The 19,247-nt window shown below is 40.5% G+C and overlaps 1 protein-coding gene across 4 annotated transcripts in view; it reads left to right on the plus strand.

Moving 5' to 3' along the window:
- EMB1220 (pre-mRNA processing ribonucleoprotein binding region-containing protein) overlaps positions 1 to 17,352 on the plus strand; it is a 45,992-nt gene extending 28,640 nt beyond the window's left edge. For 2 of the 4 annotated variants that reach the window (XM_087675825.1, XM_087675823.1), the window contains 5 exons: positions 15,081 to 15,973; positions 16,119 to 16,189; positions 16,269 to 16,371; positions 16,482 to 16,557; positions 16,668 to 17,031. In XM_087675825.1, the coding sequence (XP_087531951.1) occupies positions 15,081 to 15,973; positions 16,119 to 16,189; positions 16,269 to 16,371; positions 16,482 to 16,557; positions 16,668 to 16,775 (1,251 nt within the window). In that variant the 3' untranslated portion in view covers positions 16,776 to 17,031. Of the gene's footprint in view, positions 1 to 15,080; positions 15,974 to 16,118; positions 16,190 to 16,268; positions 16,372 to 16,481; positions 16,558 to 16,667; positions 17,032 to 17,068 lie in introns of those variants that run through there. The other 2 variants (XR_015690528.1, XR_015690529.1) reach the window with 2 other exon arrangements.
- The last annotated feature ends 1,895 nt before the right edge of the window (positions 17,353 to 19,247 follow it).

Consider the following 19,247-nt stretch of genomic DNA (forward strand, 5'->3'; position numbering starts at 1 on the left):
AACCATAGCATTCATGTGTGACCCACAAGCTGAAGCATAGGGAGCACCCTTCATAGTATTGGTTGCCTTATCATCTTTTGGGCAATTTGCTTTGCTAAGATTAGTGTACGGTGGTAATGGTACACCAAGAGGCTTAGCACCAATCATAGAAAACCTACTAGGTACTTTGTTGATGTACTTTTCTTGTGGAGAAATAAGAGCTGCTGCTCTCTATCTCTCATTACACGCATGCCTAAATGTGTTCAGCTACACCCAAATCCTTTATGGAGAAGGCTGAATTCAGCTATCTTTTCAATGTATTAACCTAGCTCTTATGCTTACTAGCAATAAGGATATCATCCACATAAAGCACAAGAATAATAAGGCTTCAATCCATCAGCCTTCTTTCTATAAAAGCATTGATCTGCATTGCTTCTCTTGAACCCATGTGAGAGCATGAAGGCATCAAATTTCTTATACCATTGTCTAGGAGCTTGCTTTAGACCATACAAGCTTTTCTTACCTACACACCAAATGCTCCTTTTTGTGCATAACAAAGCCTTCTGGCTGCTTCATGTACAACTCTTCTTCTAAATCACCATGTAGGAATGCAGTTCTAACATCCATCTAATTAAGCTCTAGATCCATAGATGCTACAATGGCAAACAATACATGGGGACTGGTCATCTTGACAACATGTGAAAACACTTTCTGAAAGTTAATCTTCTCTTTCTATGTATAACCCTTAGCCACAAGCATGGCTTTGTATTTGGGTTTGCCATCTACACACTTGATTTTATAGACCCATTTGTTAGGAATGGCTTTTCTATCTTTGGGCAATGAGACCAAATCCCAAGTATCATTTTGATACAAGGATTCCATTTCTTCTGTATAGCTAGCTCCCACTTTTTCTTTAACTCACAAGATTGTCTCACTTTGTATGTGAGAGGCTCACCCTCATTTGTGAGTAAAATGCAGTCCACAGTTGATTAGTTAGTGCACTTGGCATCCACTCTTACTCCTATTGTCATACAGACAGAGTTATGGCATGCTAAGATGGGGTATGTGAACTTTGGTAGCTTGATGCTCTTACAACGTACAAAGATGCTAGATGGATTACCTCTACTGGAGAGACCTCTGAGTACTTGTGCGAAGGATATATTTTGGGAAAAATTCATTGGTTTTCGTTTCCCCGTGATGTTGCTTTTAGAGCAACAACCAGGTTGCAGTTAGTGCATTCGGATGTATGTGGGCCTATGCAAACAAAGTCATTGGGAGAATGTTACTATTTTGTGACTTTTATTGATGACTTTACTCGATTTTGCTAGGTTTACTCTTTGGTCAAAAAGTAAGAAGTGTATGATGCATTCTTGGCTTTTGTTGCACTTGTTGAGAACCAATCTGGTTGTAAAATAAAGGCTCTCCGTTCGGACCGAGGGGGGGAATATATGTCCTCTATGCTGAATTCTTTTTTAAAGTAGAAGGGCATTGTTCATCAGTACACTACTGCTTATACTCCACAGGAGAATGGGGTTGCAGAGAGGAAGAATCTGTCACTCATGGAGATGACCAGATGTATGCTGAAAGCAAAGAGCTTGCCACATAGTTTTTGGATGGAAGCCGCCATGTGTGCTTGCCATGTTTTGAACAGATACCCCACCAAAGCATTGAAGAAAATTACACCTTTTGAGGCTTAAAACAGCCGGAAATCTTCTGTTGGACACTTTCGTACCTTTGGGTACCTTGCATATGCACACATTCCGCAAGTACTCAGGAAAAAGTTGGATAACAAGGCTGTCAAATGCATTTTTGTGGGATATAGTAGTGAGAGCAAAGGCTATAAACTCTGTGATCCTGTCTCTAAAAAGGTGTTTGTCAGTAGGGATGTATTATTTGATGAAAATTCAGAATGTTCCTTGCTGGTTTAGATACATATCAGGCTGCCCGTGATGTATTTGAAGGGCTGCTGCCCATTACATTTGGTGATTCAGCTGGAGTTTCAGCAAGTGAACTCAATGTTCAGCCAGTTGCTCCATTGGAAAATGCAGAAAATCAGCCATTGGCTGATCTAAATATTCAGCAAAGTGCTGAAACTGAAACTCAGCAAGAGCTTATGCAGAGTCAAGAGGCAAGACAAATGCTTAGATGGTATTTACAGACTATGAAATATAGTCATCTGGATGCACCCATGGCTGGCCGTATTAGAAGGCAAGCTCGTATGCATGATACTGCACATACCATGGAGTTTGTTATGGTAGCAAGCACACTTGATGGTGAGGAGCCTGAATGTTTTGAGGATGCACAATAGAGTGTGCATTGGATGGCAGCAATGCAAGCTGAACTGGATTCTATAACTAAGAATCAAACATGGGATTTAGTGTCTTTGCCCTTTGGGAAGAAAGGCATTCTACAAGCTAAAATGAAATGCAGATGGATCCATTGACAAATATAAGGCAAGGCTTGTAGCTAAAGGGTATGCACAAAAGGAAGGCATTGACTATGAGGAGACATTTGCTCCTACTTCCTGCATGATGACCATCAGGTCTATGGTTGCTTTGGCTGCCCATTATGGATGGACTATGCATTAGTTGGATATTAAAACTGCATTTTTACATGGGGCACTTCATGAGGAAGTATATGTACAACAGCCCATTGGTTTTGCAGTTGAGGAATCAGAACACTTGGTTTGCAAGCTGAAAAAAACTTTATATGGTTTGAAACAAGCTCCTAGAGCTTGGTATGCAAAGATAGATGCTTTCTTGCTTGGCCAAGGGTTCATAAACAACTCATTTGAGTCTACCCTTTTTGTATGTAAAGAGGGGGGATCCATGCTAATCATTTGTCTATATATTGATGATCTCTTGCTTACAGGGACACATGCTGATCAGATTTCAGCATTTAAACAAAATTTGTAGCAAACTTTTGACATGTCAGACTTGGGGTCTTTGCATTATTACTTGGGCATTCAGTTCATACATGATACAAGAGGTATTGGTTTATCACAGTCAAGATACATTAGTAAACTTCTTGAGAAGTTTGGCTTATAGGATTGTAAGCCAGTTTATATACCAATGGAACCTAGACTAAAGTTGTCATTACATGATGATAGTGATTTGTTTGATATACACACATATACTCCAGCAATTGGATGTCGTATTTACCTATGCAACACTAGGCCGGACATACAATTTGCAGTTTTAGCCCTGAGCAGATATATGCATCAGCTACGCATGTCACATTGGCAAGCTGTTAAGCGTGTCTTTCGTTACTTGCAAGGTACTAGATCTCTTAGATTGCTTTATGCCAAGGGGGGACCATTGCAGTTACATGCTTACAGTGATTCTGATTGGGTTGGTGATTATGATTTACGTCACTTCACTAGTGGCAATTGTTTCTTTCTTGGCTCGTCTTGCATATCTTGGCTTAGTAAGAAACAGTACACTGTTGCCACATCGTCATGTGAAGCTGAATACAAGGCATCTTTCACTACCACAGTTGAATGCATATGGATTAGACGCTTGCTAGCTGATCTGGATGTATCTATTATTGAGCCTACTCCTTTGTTCACTGATAGTCAGAGTGCCATTGCAGTGGCACGGAATCCAGTGTTTCATGCACGCACGAAACACATTGAGATATATTATCACTTTGTCAGAGAGAGGCTACATGCAGGTGATATCAGCCTTGTCTATTGTCCTATCACCAGTAATGTGGCAAACATCTTCACCAAAGCTCTTCCTCGTGACAAGTTTAAAGCATTTCGCAATGCACTCCTTTGGTGGCGGATGATCCTTGTACTCTTGATCACTCTTCACTCCAGGGGGGTTTGTTGGGTATTTCACTTATGCCTCACTTGTGCCTATGCTCACATAGGAGTGTTGGTGATTAGTAGGACATTGGGTTACTTTTTACTCTCGGTAGGAAAGGTTTTCCCCCCCAGATTTATGGTCTTATTTCGTATGTACTTATGTCATACACTTACGGGCACTTATCGTGTTCGAGTATGAATACCACCTGCAACCCTAATTTAAGGGTTGTACCTTGTACTTTCACTACACACTCTTTCAGTCTATTGCATTGGGTGTCGTGCTTCACTCTCACACCGTCTATTGATTTTTGTGCTGAGCTTCGATCCCGTCTCCATCTCACAGAGGCCTCGAAGGTCCTTTGGGTTGCAATGAACTCAGCTCTAATAATCTCATGCGGTAATGATGGTTTGTTGCGGGTCATCCGTGGGAGCATAATGATTTGTGGTCTCTCAATTTGTGTCCATAGGTATGTAGCCAGACTAGGGGTCCAAATAGGTGCACCATACATCATGGCTGGTGTGACTAGTGTGTCAAATAGCCATCTTTGTGTGCGAGGCTTGTGAAAGTGTGCTTGGTGGCACTCTCTCCATCATGGCCAATGTTGGGTATGCTTGTGTGAGTCGGTCTTTGGCTGCTTGTGTGAGGCTCCTGAAAGTGTGCTTGGTGGCACCGTCTCTCCATCATGGCCAATGTTGCGTATCCTCGTGTGAGTCAGTCTTTGGTTGCTTGTGCCATGGTGAATCTCCTAACAAATGTAGTGAAATTGATCCCTCTCCACTTGTTTGGCTTGTAGGGTGAAGACTAATCTCCTCCTCATTGGGGCTGATGCGTGGAAGATCAAGATCTTGGTTTTCCCAAGATTAACCGTCAATTTGCGCTGTGTGCAGAAGTCATGAAGGGCATGGAGATGTTGTTGTAGACCTTCCTGCGATTCAGAGACTAGAACAATATTGTCAGCATAAAGCATAATGGAGACAAGTAGACAAGTATACTTGCTATCTCCAACCCATTGCCGCATCCTCGTGTGATGTGATCTTCTATCTCGTCGATGTAAAGACCAAAGAGTGTGGGGGCGAGAGGACACACTTGCTTCACTCCAATGGTGGTCGAGACCATGTTTGAAAGTCCTCTTGGGCATCTCACTTGGCCTACCACCCTCTCATATAGTGCATAGATGCCCCAAATTATATCTGATGGGATCCGGTGTGTTTGCAGCCTATGTAATAGTCTATCTCATGGAACTGAATCAAAGGCTTTTCGGAAATCCACAAAGCAGCAATAAAGCCTTTTCTTTCTTATTTTCGCTTGCTCAATCATTCTCGTTAAGGTGAAGATGTGGCGGAGTGTAGAGAATCCCCATCAGAAACCATCCTGTCCTACTATTGGCAACTTCCCTCTCTTTGCATATGCTCTGAGTTTTGCTTCTAGCACTGCTCCATATATCTTTGCAAATGTGTGGCCCACCATGATGGCTCTATAGTTACTTGGATTAGAGGGTCTCCAAACTTGTGGATGGGCATGATGGAATGCATGGTCCACTCCTTTGGGAAGCCCTCTACTAGAGCTCTATTCAACATAAAGGCAAGGAGAGGAGCCAAAATGACTATTGCATAAATGAAATGCTCACCTTGTATGCTTGTGTGATCCATTGATCATCCATGTTGTAGACGCTCAATTTCTCTCCTCACCATATCATGTGTAAAGAGGGTGGATGTGGTAGGGGGGCTTTGGTGGATCGAGGATTGGTGGTTGGTGTGGTATATCACATAGTCCCGTTGCATAGGAGTGCCATGTCTTTAGGTCAGTGATGGGTGTGGGGCACTGTGGCTCTTGTAATTTGTGCCATGTTGTGGCTACATCTTTGCTCATGAATAAATGGTGTAGATCCCAATATTGTGCCTCCTCATATGCTTGCCGTTTACGACGAGTCAATGTCTTCATTGCCTATGGGCTTCTCTCTTTGTAATGGTCCCTAATTCTTTTTGAAGTCGGAGGTGCCTTTATAACTCTCGACACTTATCATTGTATCATCTATATTGAGGCATGGTGCATGATCGGGTTGATTTGCTAGTGTGTGTAGGGTGCAGAAACCTTTGGAGAGCAGCCGAGTGGCTTTTCACGGTCTACGAAAGGGGAGTCTAGGCTGTATTGTAAAGATGGGAGATTTATGACATTTAACTATCACTATGTACTATATTGGTGTTGCCAATGATCTAGATGACTGGAGTGTAGGTCTATTTAGTATTAGCTTTGTTTAGAAGAGGATATCGACTACAACTGATGGGGCTTCCTCTCTACTTTGATTATCTCATGCGGCACTGATGATTTACTTCTAATCATGTGGGAGATCATCAGTACCAATGGTCTCTCCATTTGTTCCCATCCATCACAGAACTCCCCTATATCTAATGCTTGGTTCTTTGCTGTGGATCCACTCCATCTATAATAGAGGCTTGACTTTCAACCATGGCAAATAGATATGATTGGTGGGATTACAATTGAGACTGTGAGGATTGCCGAAGTGACAATTGAGATTGTGAAGATTGGCGTTTTAATTTGCTGTGATCATGATGATCATGGCAAAGACCTTGATATATATATATATATATTTTGGGGGGGGGAAGGGGGTTTGATGCAAAGACCTTGGAGGCTATGACAATGGTTAAGATGTGGGCCATGATCAATCTCCCTCTTGTCCACCATCCCTTCATCTTTCCTATTCCCGTCACCCTCCATACCTTCCATTCTGCTGATGGCTATCATGGTACCACCTCTTCATGTGCTCGTTGTTGCCAATCTCCCAGAGAAAGACAAGCTTGATGGCTGAAATTGGGCTATCTAGTTGTGTGAGATTGAGTGTATTCTTGACACATTCTATCTCTCGAGGATTGCACCACTCTCCCTACTCCTTGTCTGATTTTGGACTCTTAGATTGGGTTTACAATGGATTCCATGGCCTTATGGGGCTGGCTCAACTGTAAACGCCCCGAACAACGTAGTATGCTTAACAATTATGATATTCGCTTGTTTTCGAGATTTAATATAAAAGAGAATGAACACTTAAAGCTGAAAATGAAAATTACTCACAAAATTACAGCCATGAAAATGTAAAAGTAATGGAGACAAGATTGAGGGTTGAATATGGGCAACCCACCCTTCCCCCCCCCCCGAAGGAATGTATTTCTGCTCAACCCAAGTCCCTTAGGGAAGAGCTCAGTTACAATCAACCTGAGAGTGAGAAGAAGTAATTCTCACTCTCACAAGATCATGCAAAGATGTACAAACACACATGCATTATCTATTATGCAATGATAAGAACTGATTTCTTTACAGTATGAGAGAAGAAAGAGGGGAAATCAGCCTTTCTCCATCGTTGAATAGTAGTACATGGATAGGGCTTGCTTCTTGTTGCTAAAATGGAAGAAAGAGCTTGAAAAGGAGGTGATGTAATGAATTTACAGGCTTGCTGTCCTGTAAAACAGCAGTGATAGAAGAGGGGATATGGAGGAATTTGATAATGGAGAAGTGGGGGATGATGATGGGGATGGATGGGGCCAGTTCTGGCTATTTGTGGGTGCTGTACATGAGTTTACAGCAAAGAAAAATGATGCTGAATGAAGAAAAATGAGCTCTTATTTATAGGAGAGGGAAGAGCTAGTACAAAAGGGGAAAGTGGAGTAGCACAAGACAAGTGTCCAGCCACATGTCATGAGATGTGACAAGTGGTGGGACACTTGGAAACTAGTGTGACAAGTGTCTTGATACTTGTCTCTTCTCTATGGCCTTTCTTTTTGGGTTGAATACTGTCAAGAATAGAAACAACCAAATTTAGTAAGCACAATCAGAGTACAGAACTTACTATTTTTAGAACGACATCCCTATTTTTTAGGACTAGCATTTTTAGGCTGATTCGAGGCTCCTAAAATTTAGGGACCTTCTAAAATTTAGGGATCTCCTAAAATTTAGGGACCCCCCCAATATGGGTGTCATATGAAAGCTTTTTCTGTGTACATCGCAAAAATGGTATCCGAATCTTCTTGTGACTTTCCTATGCAAAGAAATGTGCATTTCAAGCTTTCAGCCCACACATGCACATTATACAAGCATTTCATGATCATGCCATCTTGTTGATTGTAACTGTCTGTTCTGGTGGATCTAGCCCACACTTCAAGGCATCAATCCTTTCTGTGTGCGAGTCTAACCTTGATATGCGTGAGTTCTAGTCACAGGCGCCCAATCGAGTGATATAGGTGGAAGTGTGAACTATCTTTTCTCTAACCCACCGCGTGGGTCCACCATAACCTGTGACCACTCATCAGTGGCCAGCTCTAATGCACTTTTCTTTATATCTAATTAGTGCAAAGGAAATAAATTTAATAAATCATTATATAGACAAATTAATGAAAAAGGATACAAATTCTGTTTCTATAGAGTTGTGACAGTCCTCTGGCTTTTATTCAGCTGTCCTCAGCTGAAAAGCTTCTTGATATTGCTGTAGAATATTTGGGTAATCCTTCATGAATTTTTCATCTACCCACTGTGCATCTGTTGTGGGTAGATTCTTGAATTTTAGTAAGAATTTTCGTGTCACAAGGCCACTTCTCGTGGTTCGATCCTTGAGAAACAAAATCTTTTCAGGTTCCAAGAGTTGCTCTGTTTCTTCAACTTCAGGGGGATCTTCAGTAATGGGTTCCTTTGGTTCTGGTCCTATGTAAGGTTTTAGCAAACTTACATGAAAAGCATTGTGTATTTTCCAATGAGCAGGAAGCTCAAGTCGATAAGAAACTTCATTTATTTTCTCAATCACTTTGAAGGGTCCAAAGTATCTACTGGAGAGCTTTGGAAAAGATAAATTTTGACCAGAACCTTGTTTGAGCTTGCTTTTATCAAACTTTAGCAAGACATATTGACCTTTTTCAAAAGCCAAAGGTCTTCTTCGTTTATCTGCTTGCTTCTTTTGTCGCTCTTGGGCAACTTTGATAGTGGCTCGAACTTGATCCATTGCGGTTTTTAAATCTGAAGCAAACTCATCAGCAGCAAAAATCTTATCTTTAGTGCGAATAATTGGAGGAGGAATCACTTTACCCTGTACTATTTCATTTGGAGCTTTCCCTGTGGATGAGTGCATTGTATTGTTGTAAGCAAACTCCAATAATGGAAGATATTTCTCCCATTGTGACTTATGTTCACTAACATAAGCTTTCAACATATCCAAAAGAGTGAAATTCATCACCTCTGTTTGGCCGTCAGTTTGAGGATGAAAAGCTGAGGAGAACTTTAAAGTGGTTTCCAAATTCTCAAATAAAGCACGCCAAAAGTTACTTGTGAATTTGGAGTCTCTATCTGAAATGATCTCAGAAGGCATACCATGTAATCTGAAGATATGTTGAATGAAAAGTCTTGCAGCTTGTGCGGATTTCAATGTTTTATGATATGGAATAAAATGTGATTGTTTGCTGAATCTATTAATTATGACCCAAATCATATCATGACCTTGAGGTGTTCTTGGAATACCTGAGATGAAATCCATTGTGATAAGTTCCCATGGATCTTTGGGCACTGGAAGAGGTTGCAACAATCCTGGAATCTTCTGCCTATCATATTTGGATTTTTGGCATACCAGACAAGCCTCAATGAAGTTATGTGTATCTCTTCGTAATGTTGGTCAATAAAAGTAGCGCTCAATTGCACTTAGAGTGGCTGCCCTCCCTCTATGCCCTACGTAAGGGGGTTCATGACTTTCTTTAAGCACCTTTTGTCGAACAGGAAGAGTGACACAAAGGCGATTGTTCATGAGAAGGTAACCGTCTTTGATGGAATAATCTGGATGAGAACCTCCTTGCTGTAAATTTGACCAAATTGCTGCAAAATTAGTATCTTCATCATAAGTATTCTTCATCGTTTGAAAATCTTCATGATGAGCCACTGTAATAGTTGCAATGCGAGGCACTCTAGAAAGTGTATCAGCAACTACATTTTGTTTCCCTGGAGTGTACATAATTTGAAAATGAAACATAGACAAGAAATTTTCCCATCTTGCATGTTTCTCCTGCAAATGCTTTTGAGTCTTGAAATACTTCAAGCTTTGATGATCAATTTTGATAAGGAATTCATTGCCTAAAAGATAATGTTTCCATATCTTTAAAGCATGAACCACTGCTAAGAGCTCCTTTTCATAAATGTCATATCTTTTCTCCACATCATTTAGACGGCGGCTTTCAAAGGCTACGGCATGGCCTTCTTGATTTAGCACTGCACCAATACAATCACCGCAAGCATCTGCTTCTACCATAAATGGTTTTACCAGATCTGAAATGAGAAGAACAGGTCCAGAAGTAAGAGCTGTTTTCAGCCTTGTGAAGGCTACCTTCTCTTTTTCCTTCCATTGGAAAGAGATCTTCTTCTTTGTAAGGTCATGAAGTGGAGAAGCCATATGTGCAAAATGCTTGATGAAGCGGCGGTAATAAGAGCATAAGCCAAGAAACGATCGCACCTCATGTACATCATGAAGATGAGGCTATTCTTGGATTATCCTGATCTTTTCAGGATCCATCTGAATCCCTTCAGAAGAGATGACATGCCCAAGGTAATTTATTTTATGCATGAAAAATTCACTCTTTTTACCATTTACTAAGAGTTGATTTTGTTGAAGTAATTGTAGAACAATTTCCAAGTGTTGATGATGCTCCTCTTCATTCTTGCTAAAGATAAGAATATCATCAAAGAAAGTACCGACGTATTGTTGATGCTCTCTAAAGATGCGCTCCATCATTCGATTAAAGGTGGCTGGTGCATTGGTTAATCCGAAAGGAACCACCAAGAATTCATAAAGACCATATGAAGTGCGGAAAGCAGTTTTGTGTACATCTTGTGGTATTACCCTAATTTGATGATAACCACTCTTTAGATCAATGCGGCTGAAAACCTTTGAGCCTCCTAGACGATCCAAAATGTCGTCAATTCTGGGAATAGGAAACCGATTCTTCACAGTGATTTTGTTGAGGGCTCGATAATCAATGCACATCCTGAATGTGCCATCTTTCTTTTGAACAAGAAGAACCGATGAACAAAATGGTGAGCTACTTGGCCTAATTAGCCCACGGTTGAGTAGGTCTTTGACTTGCTTTCTGATTTCTTCTTGTTGAGGACGGCTCACACGGTATGGTGCTATATTAGGAGGAGAACTGCCCGGGATAATATCAATATGATGGTCTTCTGGTCTTTCTGGGGGAATCTGATAAGGAAGATCTTCCGAAAAACAATCTTTATACTTTTCCAAGAGCTGAAGTCGCTCTTGGTTTTCAGCATTCATATTATCTTTTATATCAGTGACATAAGGCAAACAACATTGAACACAATCCTTAATTTCTCTAGAGACTTGCATATGGCTTACCATAGGTATGGTGTCTCCAGAAACTCCAGCTTGGATCTCGTACTTCTTGCCTTTGTTGGTGAGTTCTACCTTCTTTTTCTGAGAGAAGATGGTTGAATCTACTCTATGATTCCAGGGCATGCCAAGAATCACATCGCAACCATCAAGGTCTCCGATACAAAAGGTATCTTCGTCACTGTAGCCTTGAATTTGAAACTTGAGCTTGCCAATGTAGGGTATCACAATCTTCACTGTGTCACCTTCATCAGCATTTAAAGCTTGGCGAACTTTTGCCGCGGAGTGTCCATCTCTTCATTCTTTTGATTTGATGGCTGCTTTTGCTGCTGTTTTTGTCCTTCATTTGGGGTTGAATACTCCTCATCATCAGCTACTCTCTTCTTATCATTCTTTTGGAATGATTTGTTGCCATTGTGCTCCATTTCCCATGTCTCAGCATGGCCAATGAGTTCCCTGAGACTAGAACAATGATAATGATTAAGAGAAGTACGAAGTTTAAAATGCAAACCTCCTTGAAACTTCCTAAGCTTTTCCGAACTGTTGATCTTCTTGAAATGTTGGACCTTCAAAAGTAGCTCCCAAAATCTCTTGGTATAGTCACCAAGTGACTCATTTTTCCTTTGCCAAAGCCGATCCCATTCCATTTTTACATCTCTTTTGAAATGAACAGGAAGAAATTGGCTTTGTATCATGCGAACAAAGGACCGCCATGATTTTGGGGCAGTATGATCATATTCCAACCCCGTCCACCAAGTATGGGCTAAGTCAGTTAAATGTAAAGTTGCAAACTTAATCTTTTCTTTTTCTTTATACTTGTCACGACCATACAAAATTTGAAATTGACGAATAAACTTCAGAAGAAGATCAGGATTTCGGGAACCATCATACATACTGAACTTGATCTTCTTTTCAAGTTGAGATAGTGACTTAGTCTTCTTCTTCTTCTTATGCCTTCGTCCATGCTCGGATCTTGAGGTTGAAGATGATGAAGTGCTTGATGGGGATGAAGATGGAGACGAGGGTGAAGAATGTTGACGCCTTTGACGATGATGAGGTCTTCCACGAGAAGGGTGTGACTCTTCGTTACTAGAAGAGGATCCATCAGAATAGGCGCCAGATGACTTTGAAGAAGAGGATGAGCTTTGATGCGATCTCTTTCTTTGTCTTGAAGTAGAATGGGACTGCCTCTTAGAAGTAGTTGGACTTCTTGATCAGCTCCTTTCATTGGTATGGCTTTGTCTCCTTGAAGCAGATAGACTTTTTTCCTTGAATTCTTTGGGATTCTCATTTTTTTCTAGTTTGAGAAGTTGGTCACGAATTTGCTGATTCTCCTCTCTAAGACTTTGAATGGCTTGAAGGATAGCACTTGACTGATCCATTGAGACTCTTAAGAAAAAAAATATGCTCAAGCACTCAATGCAAGGGTTGAAAACAAACAAACTTATAATTGTAAGCACTACCAGTGTTGGGGTGAGGACCGAGCCAAAGCTCTGATACCACTGTAAACGCCCCGAACAACGTAGTATGCTTAACAATTATGATATTCGCTTGTTTTCGAGATTTAATATAAAAGAGAATGAACACTTAAAGCTGAAAATGAAAATTACTCACAAAATTACAGCCATGAAAATGTAAAAGTAATGGAGACAAGATTGAGGGTTGAAGATGGGCAACCCCCCCCTGAGAGTGAGAAGAAGTAATTCTCACTCTCACAAGATCATGCAAAGATGTACAAACACACATGCATTATCTATTATGCAATGATAAGAACTGATTTCTTTACAGTATGAGAGAAGAAAGAGGGGAAATCAGCCTTTCTCCATCGTTGAACAGTAGTACATGGATAGGGCTTGCTTCTTGTTGCTAAAATGGAAGAAGGAGCTTGAAAAGGAGGTGATGTAATGAATTTACAGGCTTGCTGTCTTGTAAAACAGCAGTGATAGAAGAGGGAATATGGAGGAATTTGATAATGGAGAAGTGGGGGATGATGATGGGGATGGATGGGGCCAGTTTCTGGCTATCTGTGGGTGCTGTACATGAGTTTACAGCAAAGAAAAATGATGCTGAATGAAGAAAAACGAGCTCTTATTTATAGGAGAGGGAAGAGCTAGTACAAAAGGGAAAAGTGGAGTAGCACAAGACAAGTGTCCAGCCACATGTCATGAGATGTGACAAATGGTGGGACACTTGGAAACTAGTGTGACAAGTGTCTTGACACTTGTCTCTTCTCTATGGCCATCCTTTTTGGGTTGAATACTGTCAAGAATAGAAACAACCAAATTTAGTAAGCACAGTCAAAGTACAGAACTTGCTATTTTTAGAATGACATCCCTGTTTTTTAGGACTAGCATTTTTAGGCTGATTCGAGGCTCCTAAAATTTAGGGACCTTCTAAAATTTAGGGATCTCCTAAAATTTAGGGACCCCCCCAATATGGGTGTCATATGAAAGCTTTTTCCGTGTACATCGCAAAAATGGTATCCGAATCTTCATGTGACTTTCCTATGCAAAGAAATGTGCATTTCAAGCTTTCAGCCCACACATGCACATTATACAAGCATTTCATGATCATGCCATCTTGTTGATTGTAACTGTCTGTTCTGGTGGATCTAGCCCACACTTCAAGGCATCAATCTTTTCTGTGTGCGAGTCTAACCCTGATATGCATGAGTTCTAGTCACAAGTGCCCAATCGGGCCGTATAGGTGGAAGCGTGAACTATCTTTTCTCTAACCCACCGCGTGGGTCCACCATAACCTGTGACCACTCATCAGTGGCCAGCTCTAATGCACTTTTCTTTATATCTAATTAGTGCAAAGGAAATAAATTTAATAGATCATTATATAGACAAATTAATGAAAAAGGATACAAATTCTGTTTCTATAGAGTTGTGACATCAACTCTCAAGCTCATTCCTTCCTCTTCGTGAGCTGCATGATCTAGTTCTTGTTCATATCCTAAGCATCCGTAATGCCTTTGAGGTTTGGACCCGATTGTCCTCTTTTTATCAGGTCAAGACCGTTGCACACAAGATAACCCTCAAGGGAAGCTACAATAATTTTGTCATATATTCCTTGACCATGAAGGATCATATCTCAAAGACGGAGGAGATTTGCAATGAGCTTGCATCACTTAGTAAGCAGGTTAACTCAGATGACATGGCTATGATTCATTTGTCACATCTATTGTCTGAAAGTATGATGTTTTTTATACCAGTCTTCCCACTTGTGTTTGGGACACTATTGTGTCATCACTCTTTTGCTCTTACCTCTTCCATCTTGCTTTACCTCCTATATTTGGGACTTGAATATACCTTTATCATCACTTCACCTTTTCACTCTACTTTTAGTGATCCTACAAATCACTCTACTTGATCCCATGAATATTTGTGTGCGCTTGGTGTTGTACCAAGTCCGTATATACTAGCCACCTGGTTAATATATCTATCTATTTCTAGCTAAGAAAGGAATGATGATTACAACTTTTTTGCTTGTCCCTATCATGCAGTTTCAGAAATGGTTGGCCATCAAATAGCATTTCTAAGCTATGTACAGCATTGTATTTCTTCACTCAACCCTTCAGTGCAGATCTAGAGTAATAAGAGAAGTTCTTACAGAGGATGCTAAATGAGTTAGACTTGAGAGAGTTTTGAGTGTGGGGCAGCAGGCTACGAATGCAGAAAAGAAAGATCATCCTTTTGGAAAGTAATTTTTAGTATGGTGTAAAAGGCTGAAGTTGTTTTATAACATCTGAAGTTGCCATCCTTCCATTATTCTAAGATATGTTGCAGAGACAACAAAATTTTCTTTAATTTATATTAATAAATTGCAAGAAAAGTGCTTAGCAGACTCTTTCAACCAAGTCTTGTGGCCTGAGGATTAATTTGTTGGGTTGCATTTTGCAGAAAGTGGAAGAAGCACTTGCAAAGAACATTGAGGCTTCGCGGACAGTGTTAGTCACTGAAGATGATCCTGAATACCAGCTCATTGTGGACTGTAACACACTATCTGCAGATATTGAGAATGAGATAGTAATCATACATAACTTTATCCGAGATAAGTATAGGCTAAAGTTTCCTGAGTTGGAATCTCTCGTCCTTCATCCCATTGACTATGCCAGAGTGGTTAAACGAATAGGGAATGAGATGGATCTTACCCTTGTTGATCTGGAGGGTCTGCTTCCCTCTGCAATTATCATGGTTGTTTCTGTCACTGCTTCTACTACCACAGGCAAACCACTATCTGATGAGAGTTTGGAAAAAACCCTTGACGCCTGCTCTAGGGCTTTAGCACTGGATGAAGCAAAAAAGAAAGTGCTGGAGTTTGTGGAGAGTAGGATGGGTTACATTGCCCCAAATTTATCTGCAATTGTAGGAAGTGCTGTTGCTGCAAAGCTCATGGGAATTGCGGGTGGTCTTAATGCTTTAGCTAAGATGCCAGCTTGTAATGTACAAATTTTGGGTGCAAAAAGGAAAACATTGGCTGGATTTTCAACTTCAACTGTTTCATCACACACTGGGTGTGTTTTCCAAACTGAGGTGGTGCAAAGTACTCCCCCAGCCCTTAGAACTCGCGCTTGTCGGCTTGTAGCTGCCAAGGCCACACTAGCAGCACGAGTTGATGCTGTGAAGGGAGATCCAACTGGAAAATCTGGGAGAGACCTGAGAGAAGAAATACGTAAGAAGATAGAAAAATGGCAGGAGCCACCTCCACCAAAACAGCCTAAACCACTTCCTGTGCCAGATTCTGATCCAAAGAAGAAGCGTGGTGGACGCAGGCTTAGAAAAATGAAAGAGAGGTATGAATCATTATTTCACTTCATGCTGTTTTGGTTACCACACTGCTTGTAAAGGTGCATTCCTAGGTTGGCTCTCTATGCTTGTGAGCTTTTCTGGTTTTTACTAAAGATAACGTGTCTAATTCTGCTTCTTTCCACTTTGCAGATATGCATTGACAGACATGCGAAAGCTAGCAAATCGCATGCGATTTGGTGTTGCAGAGGAAAGCTCATTAGGTACATCTTCAAATCCTTCCAAATAGAACTCTTGCTTTCGATTCTAAAGAATGTGTCTCATGAGGGCAACTCCTTGCAGGGGATGGACTTGGTGAAGGCTATGGAATGCTTGGACAGGCTGGAAGTGGGAAGCTTAGAGTGGCAGTTGGACAAAGCAAGCTTGCAGCCAAAGCGGCCAAGAAGTAAGATGGCCTCTCAAAAAAGAACTTTATTGAAAAAGTCTCATGCTCATACGTCATCTCACTCCAGAACTGCTTTGATCTTGGGGTTTTGCCTGTTCTTTCTGTTGCAGGTTCAAAGAAAAAAGCTATGGTAGCAGTGGTGCAACATCTGGGTTGACATCTAGCTTGGCTTTTACCCCTGTACAGGTACACATATTTTCTACTGATTTATGCTTGCATGTACATGCATTGAGAGATGTCATTGTGTGGATATTGGCATGTACTGACATCCCATTGCTTTTCTGTTGCTGTTTTAGGGGATTGAACTCACAAATCCTCAGGCTCATGCAGCTTTGCTGGGTAGTGGTACACAGAGCACCTACTTTTCAGACACTGGGACATTCTCTAAGATCAAGCGTATATGAAATGCCACAACAGCTTCACATCCACTTGGAGCTTAGAGTTCACAATGTCAAAAGGTTAATGTAGTTTGAGAAAGCTCTTCTTGAATGCTTATCCAAGGTAAATGTATTATTGGTTTATGTAATTGAAGTCAATGGGTGCATCTTGGCTCTCTTCGTTTGGACCACATTTGAGGTGTAAGAACTTCACTCAACCTGTGATGTATCTTGTAGATGCTGATCTGGATATCTTCTTAATTTGGATGAAGCATTCTACTGATTCAATGTCTTTTCTGTGTTTTGCATTGAGGTGGCAGAATCAGAGCTATCATGACATCTGTTTTGGGGCAGTCTTGTGACACCATCGGCATAAGTCTTTCGTCAGCTTGTAGACTGGTTGTAGGAGCTAAAACTTTTTGGGTTGATTCTAAACTCTAATATTTTCAATCATGCTGATAAATAACCAACTTGAACGTTTCTCTTTGCTAAGGTGGAGGTTGTAGACTTTGGAATTATGTGCTTGAAGTGTATGGGTGACCTAATATTCATTCTACCAATTGGAGAGGAGTTTCTAATGGTCTGAACTGTGTAAAATAAAGTTACTGAGAATGGCATATTCTTTTCTATGTATGTGAGTTCGTATGTGCACATGTTTATCTTGATGATTTCACTTGGCCTTGCTTTGAGTTGTGCTGGTGTGAGTTCGCCTATGATCCAAAATTTGGTTCCCTTGAAATATGTTGATTGCTTAAGCACTTAAACTTTATATTTTATGTTTCAAAACTCAAGTTGTTTGATTCTTCCCTTGTGTGGTGAGACCCTATGCTATCACCCAATTGAACCCTTGTTCTTTCAATAGTGACCTTAGTTTGCTCTTAATGTTTGTATGACTTTGAACATGCTTGGTGGTCTTCATGTTTTAATTCCTCATGTTTCTTTATGCCACCAATCAAAAAGGCCTCTTAGGCATGTCCCATCAAAGAGTCTAATCACAGTACATCTAAACAAGTAAATCTAGAAATAGAACTAGAAATAAGAAGTAAATCTAGAAAAATTGGAAGTTTAAAGATGATATGGTCTCTCCTCATCCTAAGATCCCCCTCATAGAATGCTGCAACAACTGCTCCAATATAAGGGGACTAAAGCATTTTGGTGGGCTTCTATGGTGGGTAATAATGGCTCGTATTTGTTGGTGATGAGGATAGTTGGGTCATTGCCCTTTGAGTTGCGGGGGTCTTGCTTGGCAAAGTGATATGGCTTCTTCTAAGGTAATCCCATGTGAGCGTGAGCTTGCTAGGGCTGAAACAATGAATGCTGGTGCCAAAAAGAAAACCAGTTACTAAAGTTGCCAAAGCTACTTAATACTTCATGACCCAAAAGTAACTTAGTGCTTCTGTAATAACTTTGCTACCTTAAGATAGTGTTGAGTTTTTGAATTCCTACATGATGACGTTGCCACCTCCATAAATTGTCAATTTTCCCTCCTCGGAGAGAAAGACCACAAATTGGGAAATTTAGGAATAAGGTTGCCATTCCTAGGCAAAACAAAAAGAAAGAAAATGCATTTACTCATCTTAATAGAGTATCATTAGGATGTATGGATTTGGATTTTCTAGGTATGGATGCTTAAAGTTAGATGGCTACAAATCTAGAAGGAGTAGGAAAGTATGGAACTCCAATCAAGGGATGCTTTGCCAAGCTCGGCAAGCAGGAGGTATATGGTTATTAATGCTTAGTTAATGAACAAGGCATCATGGAAAATCATGATAGGGGGTATGAAAAATTGGAGACTATCAACAATTAGAAGGAAGAAGATGCAAGGCTTGATTACATTACCTACCTTTGATGCAAAATGACAAAATAAGGGCGATAAAACATGAATCTTCTAGAGATGGGCACATCAATTAGATTTGGATGTTGTGCTAGTACAAGAACATAAATTGCATGCAAAAAGTGGTAGGTTCTTTTTATGTAGAGAGGAATTTGGATTCCATATAGTAGTTAAAGTGCATTGGAAATGTATATTAAAGTTTAATGCTAAAGTGCTAGGCTCTTGGTGATGAAAATAGATTGAAAGGAAGGTGAGCTTGAGCTAATCAATACATATGGACTCAATGATGAATAGGGGAATCACATGTAGAAAATAGGTTACTTGGTGAAGATTTTAACATGGTAATAGGTAAGCTTGATGCTTCTTGTTTGGCTTTATATGTAGGAGCTAAAAAGGAACCATAAGATAATGCAAGCAACCACCTTGGCTTGGTGCACATAAAAGTTAACCTCCATTTTGAAGAAACCCCATTTGACATTCAACTTGCTAAGTCACCTTGGCCTAGTGGACAAAAAATGTTACCTTCAATTCCGAGAAACCCCTTGGACCTTCAACTTGTTAAGTCACCCCGGATATTGGCCAAGATTAGATAGGTGGTATAGCGTACATGGGAGATAATAGATATTGTTGGTGGTAACACTCGAGGTAGATTTCAAATGCACATT

This window comes from Lygodium microphyllum, chromosome 4 (genome assembly GCF_053477565.2).
Source record: "Lygodium microphyllum isolate KBCC chromosome 4, Lygodium_microphyllum_v1.1.10, whole genome shotgun sequence".
In the NCBI taxonomy this organism is placed as follows: Eukaryota; Viridiplantae; Streptophyta; class Polypodiopsida; order Schizaeales; family Lygodiaceae; genus Lygodium; species Lygodium microphyllum.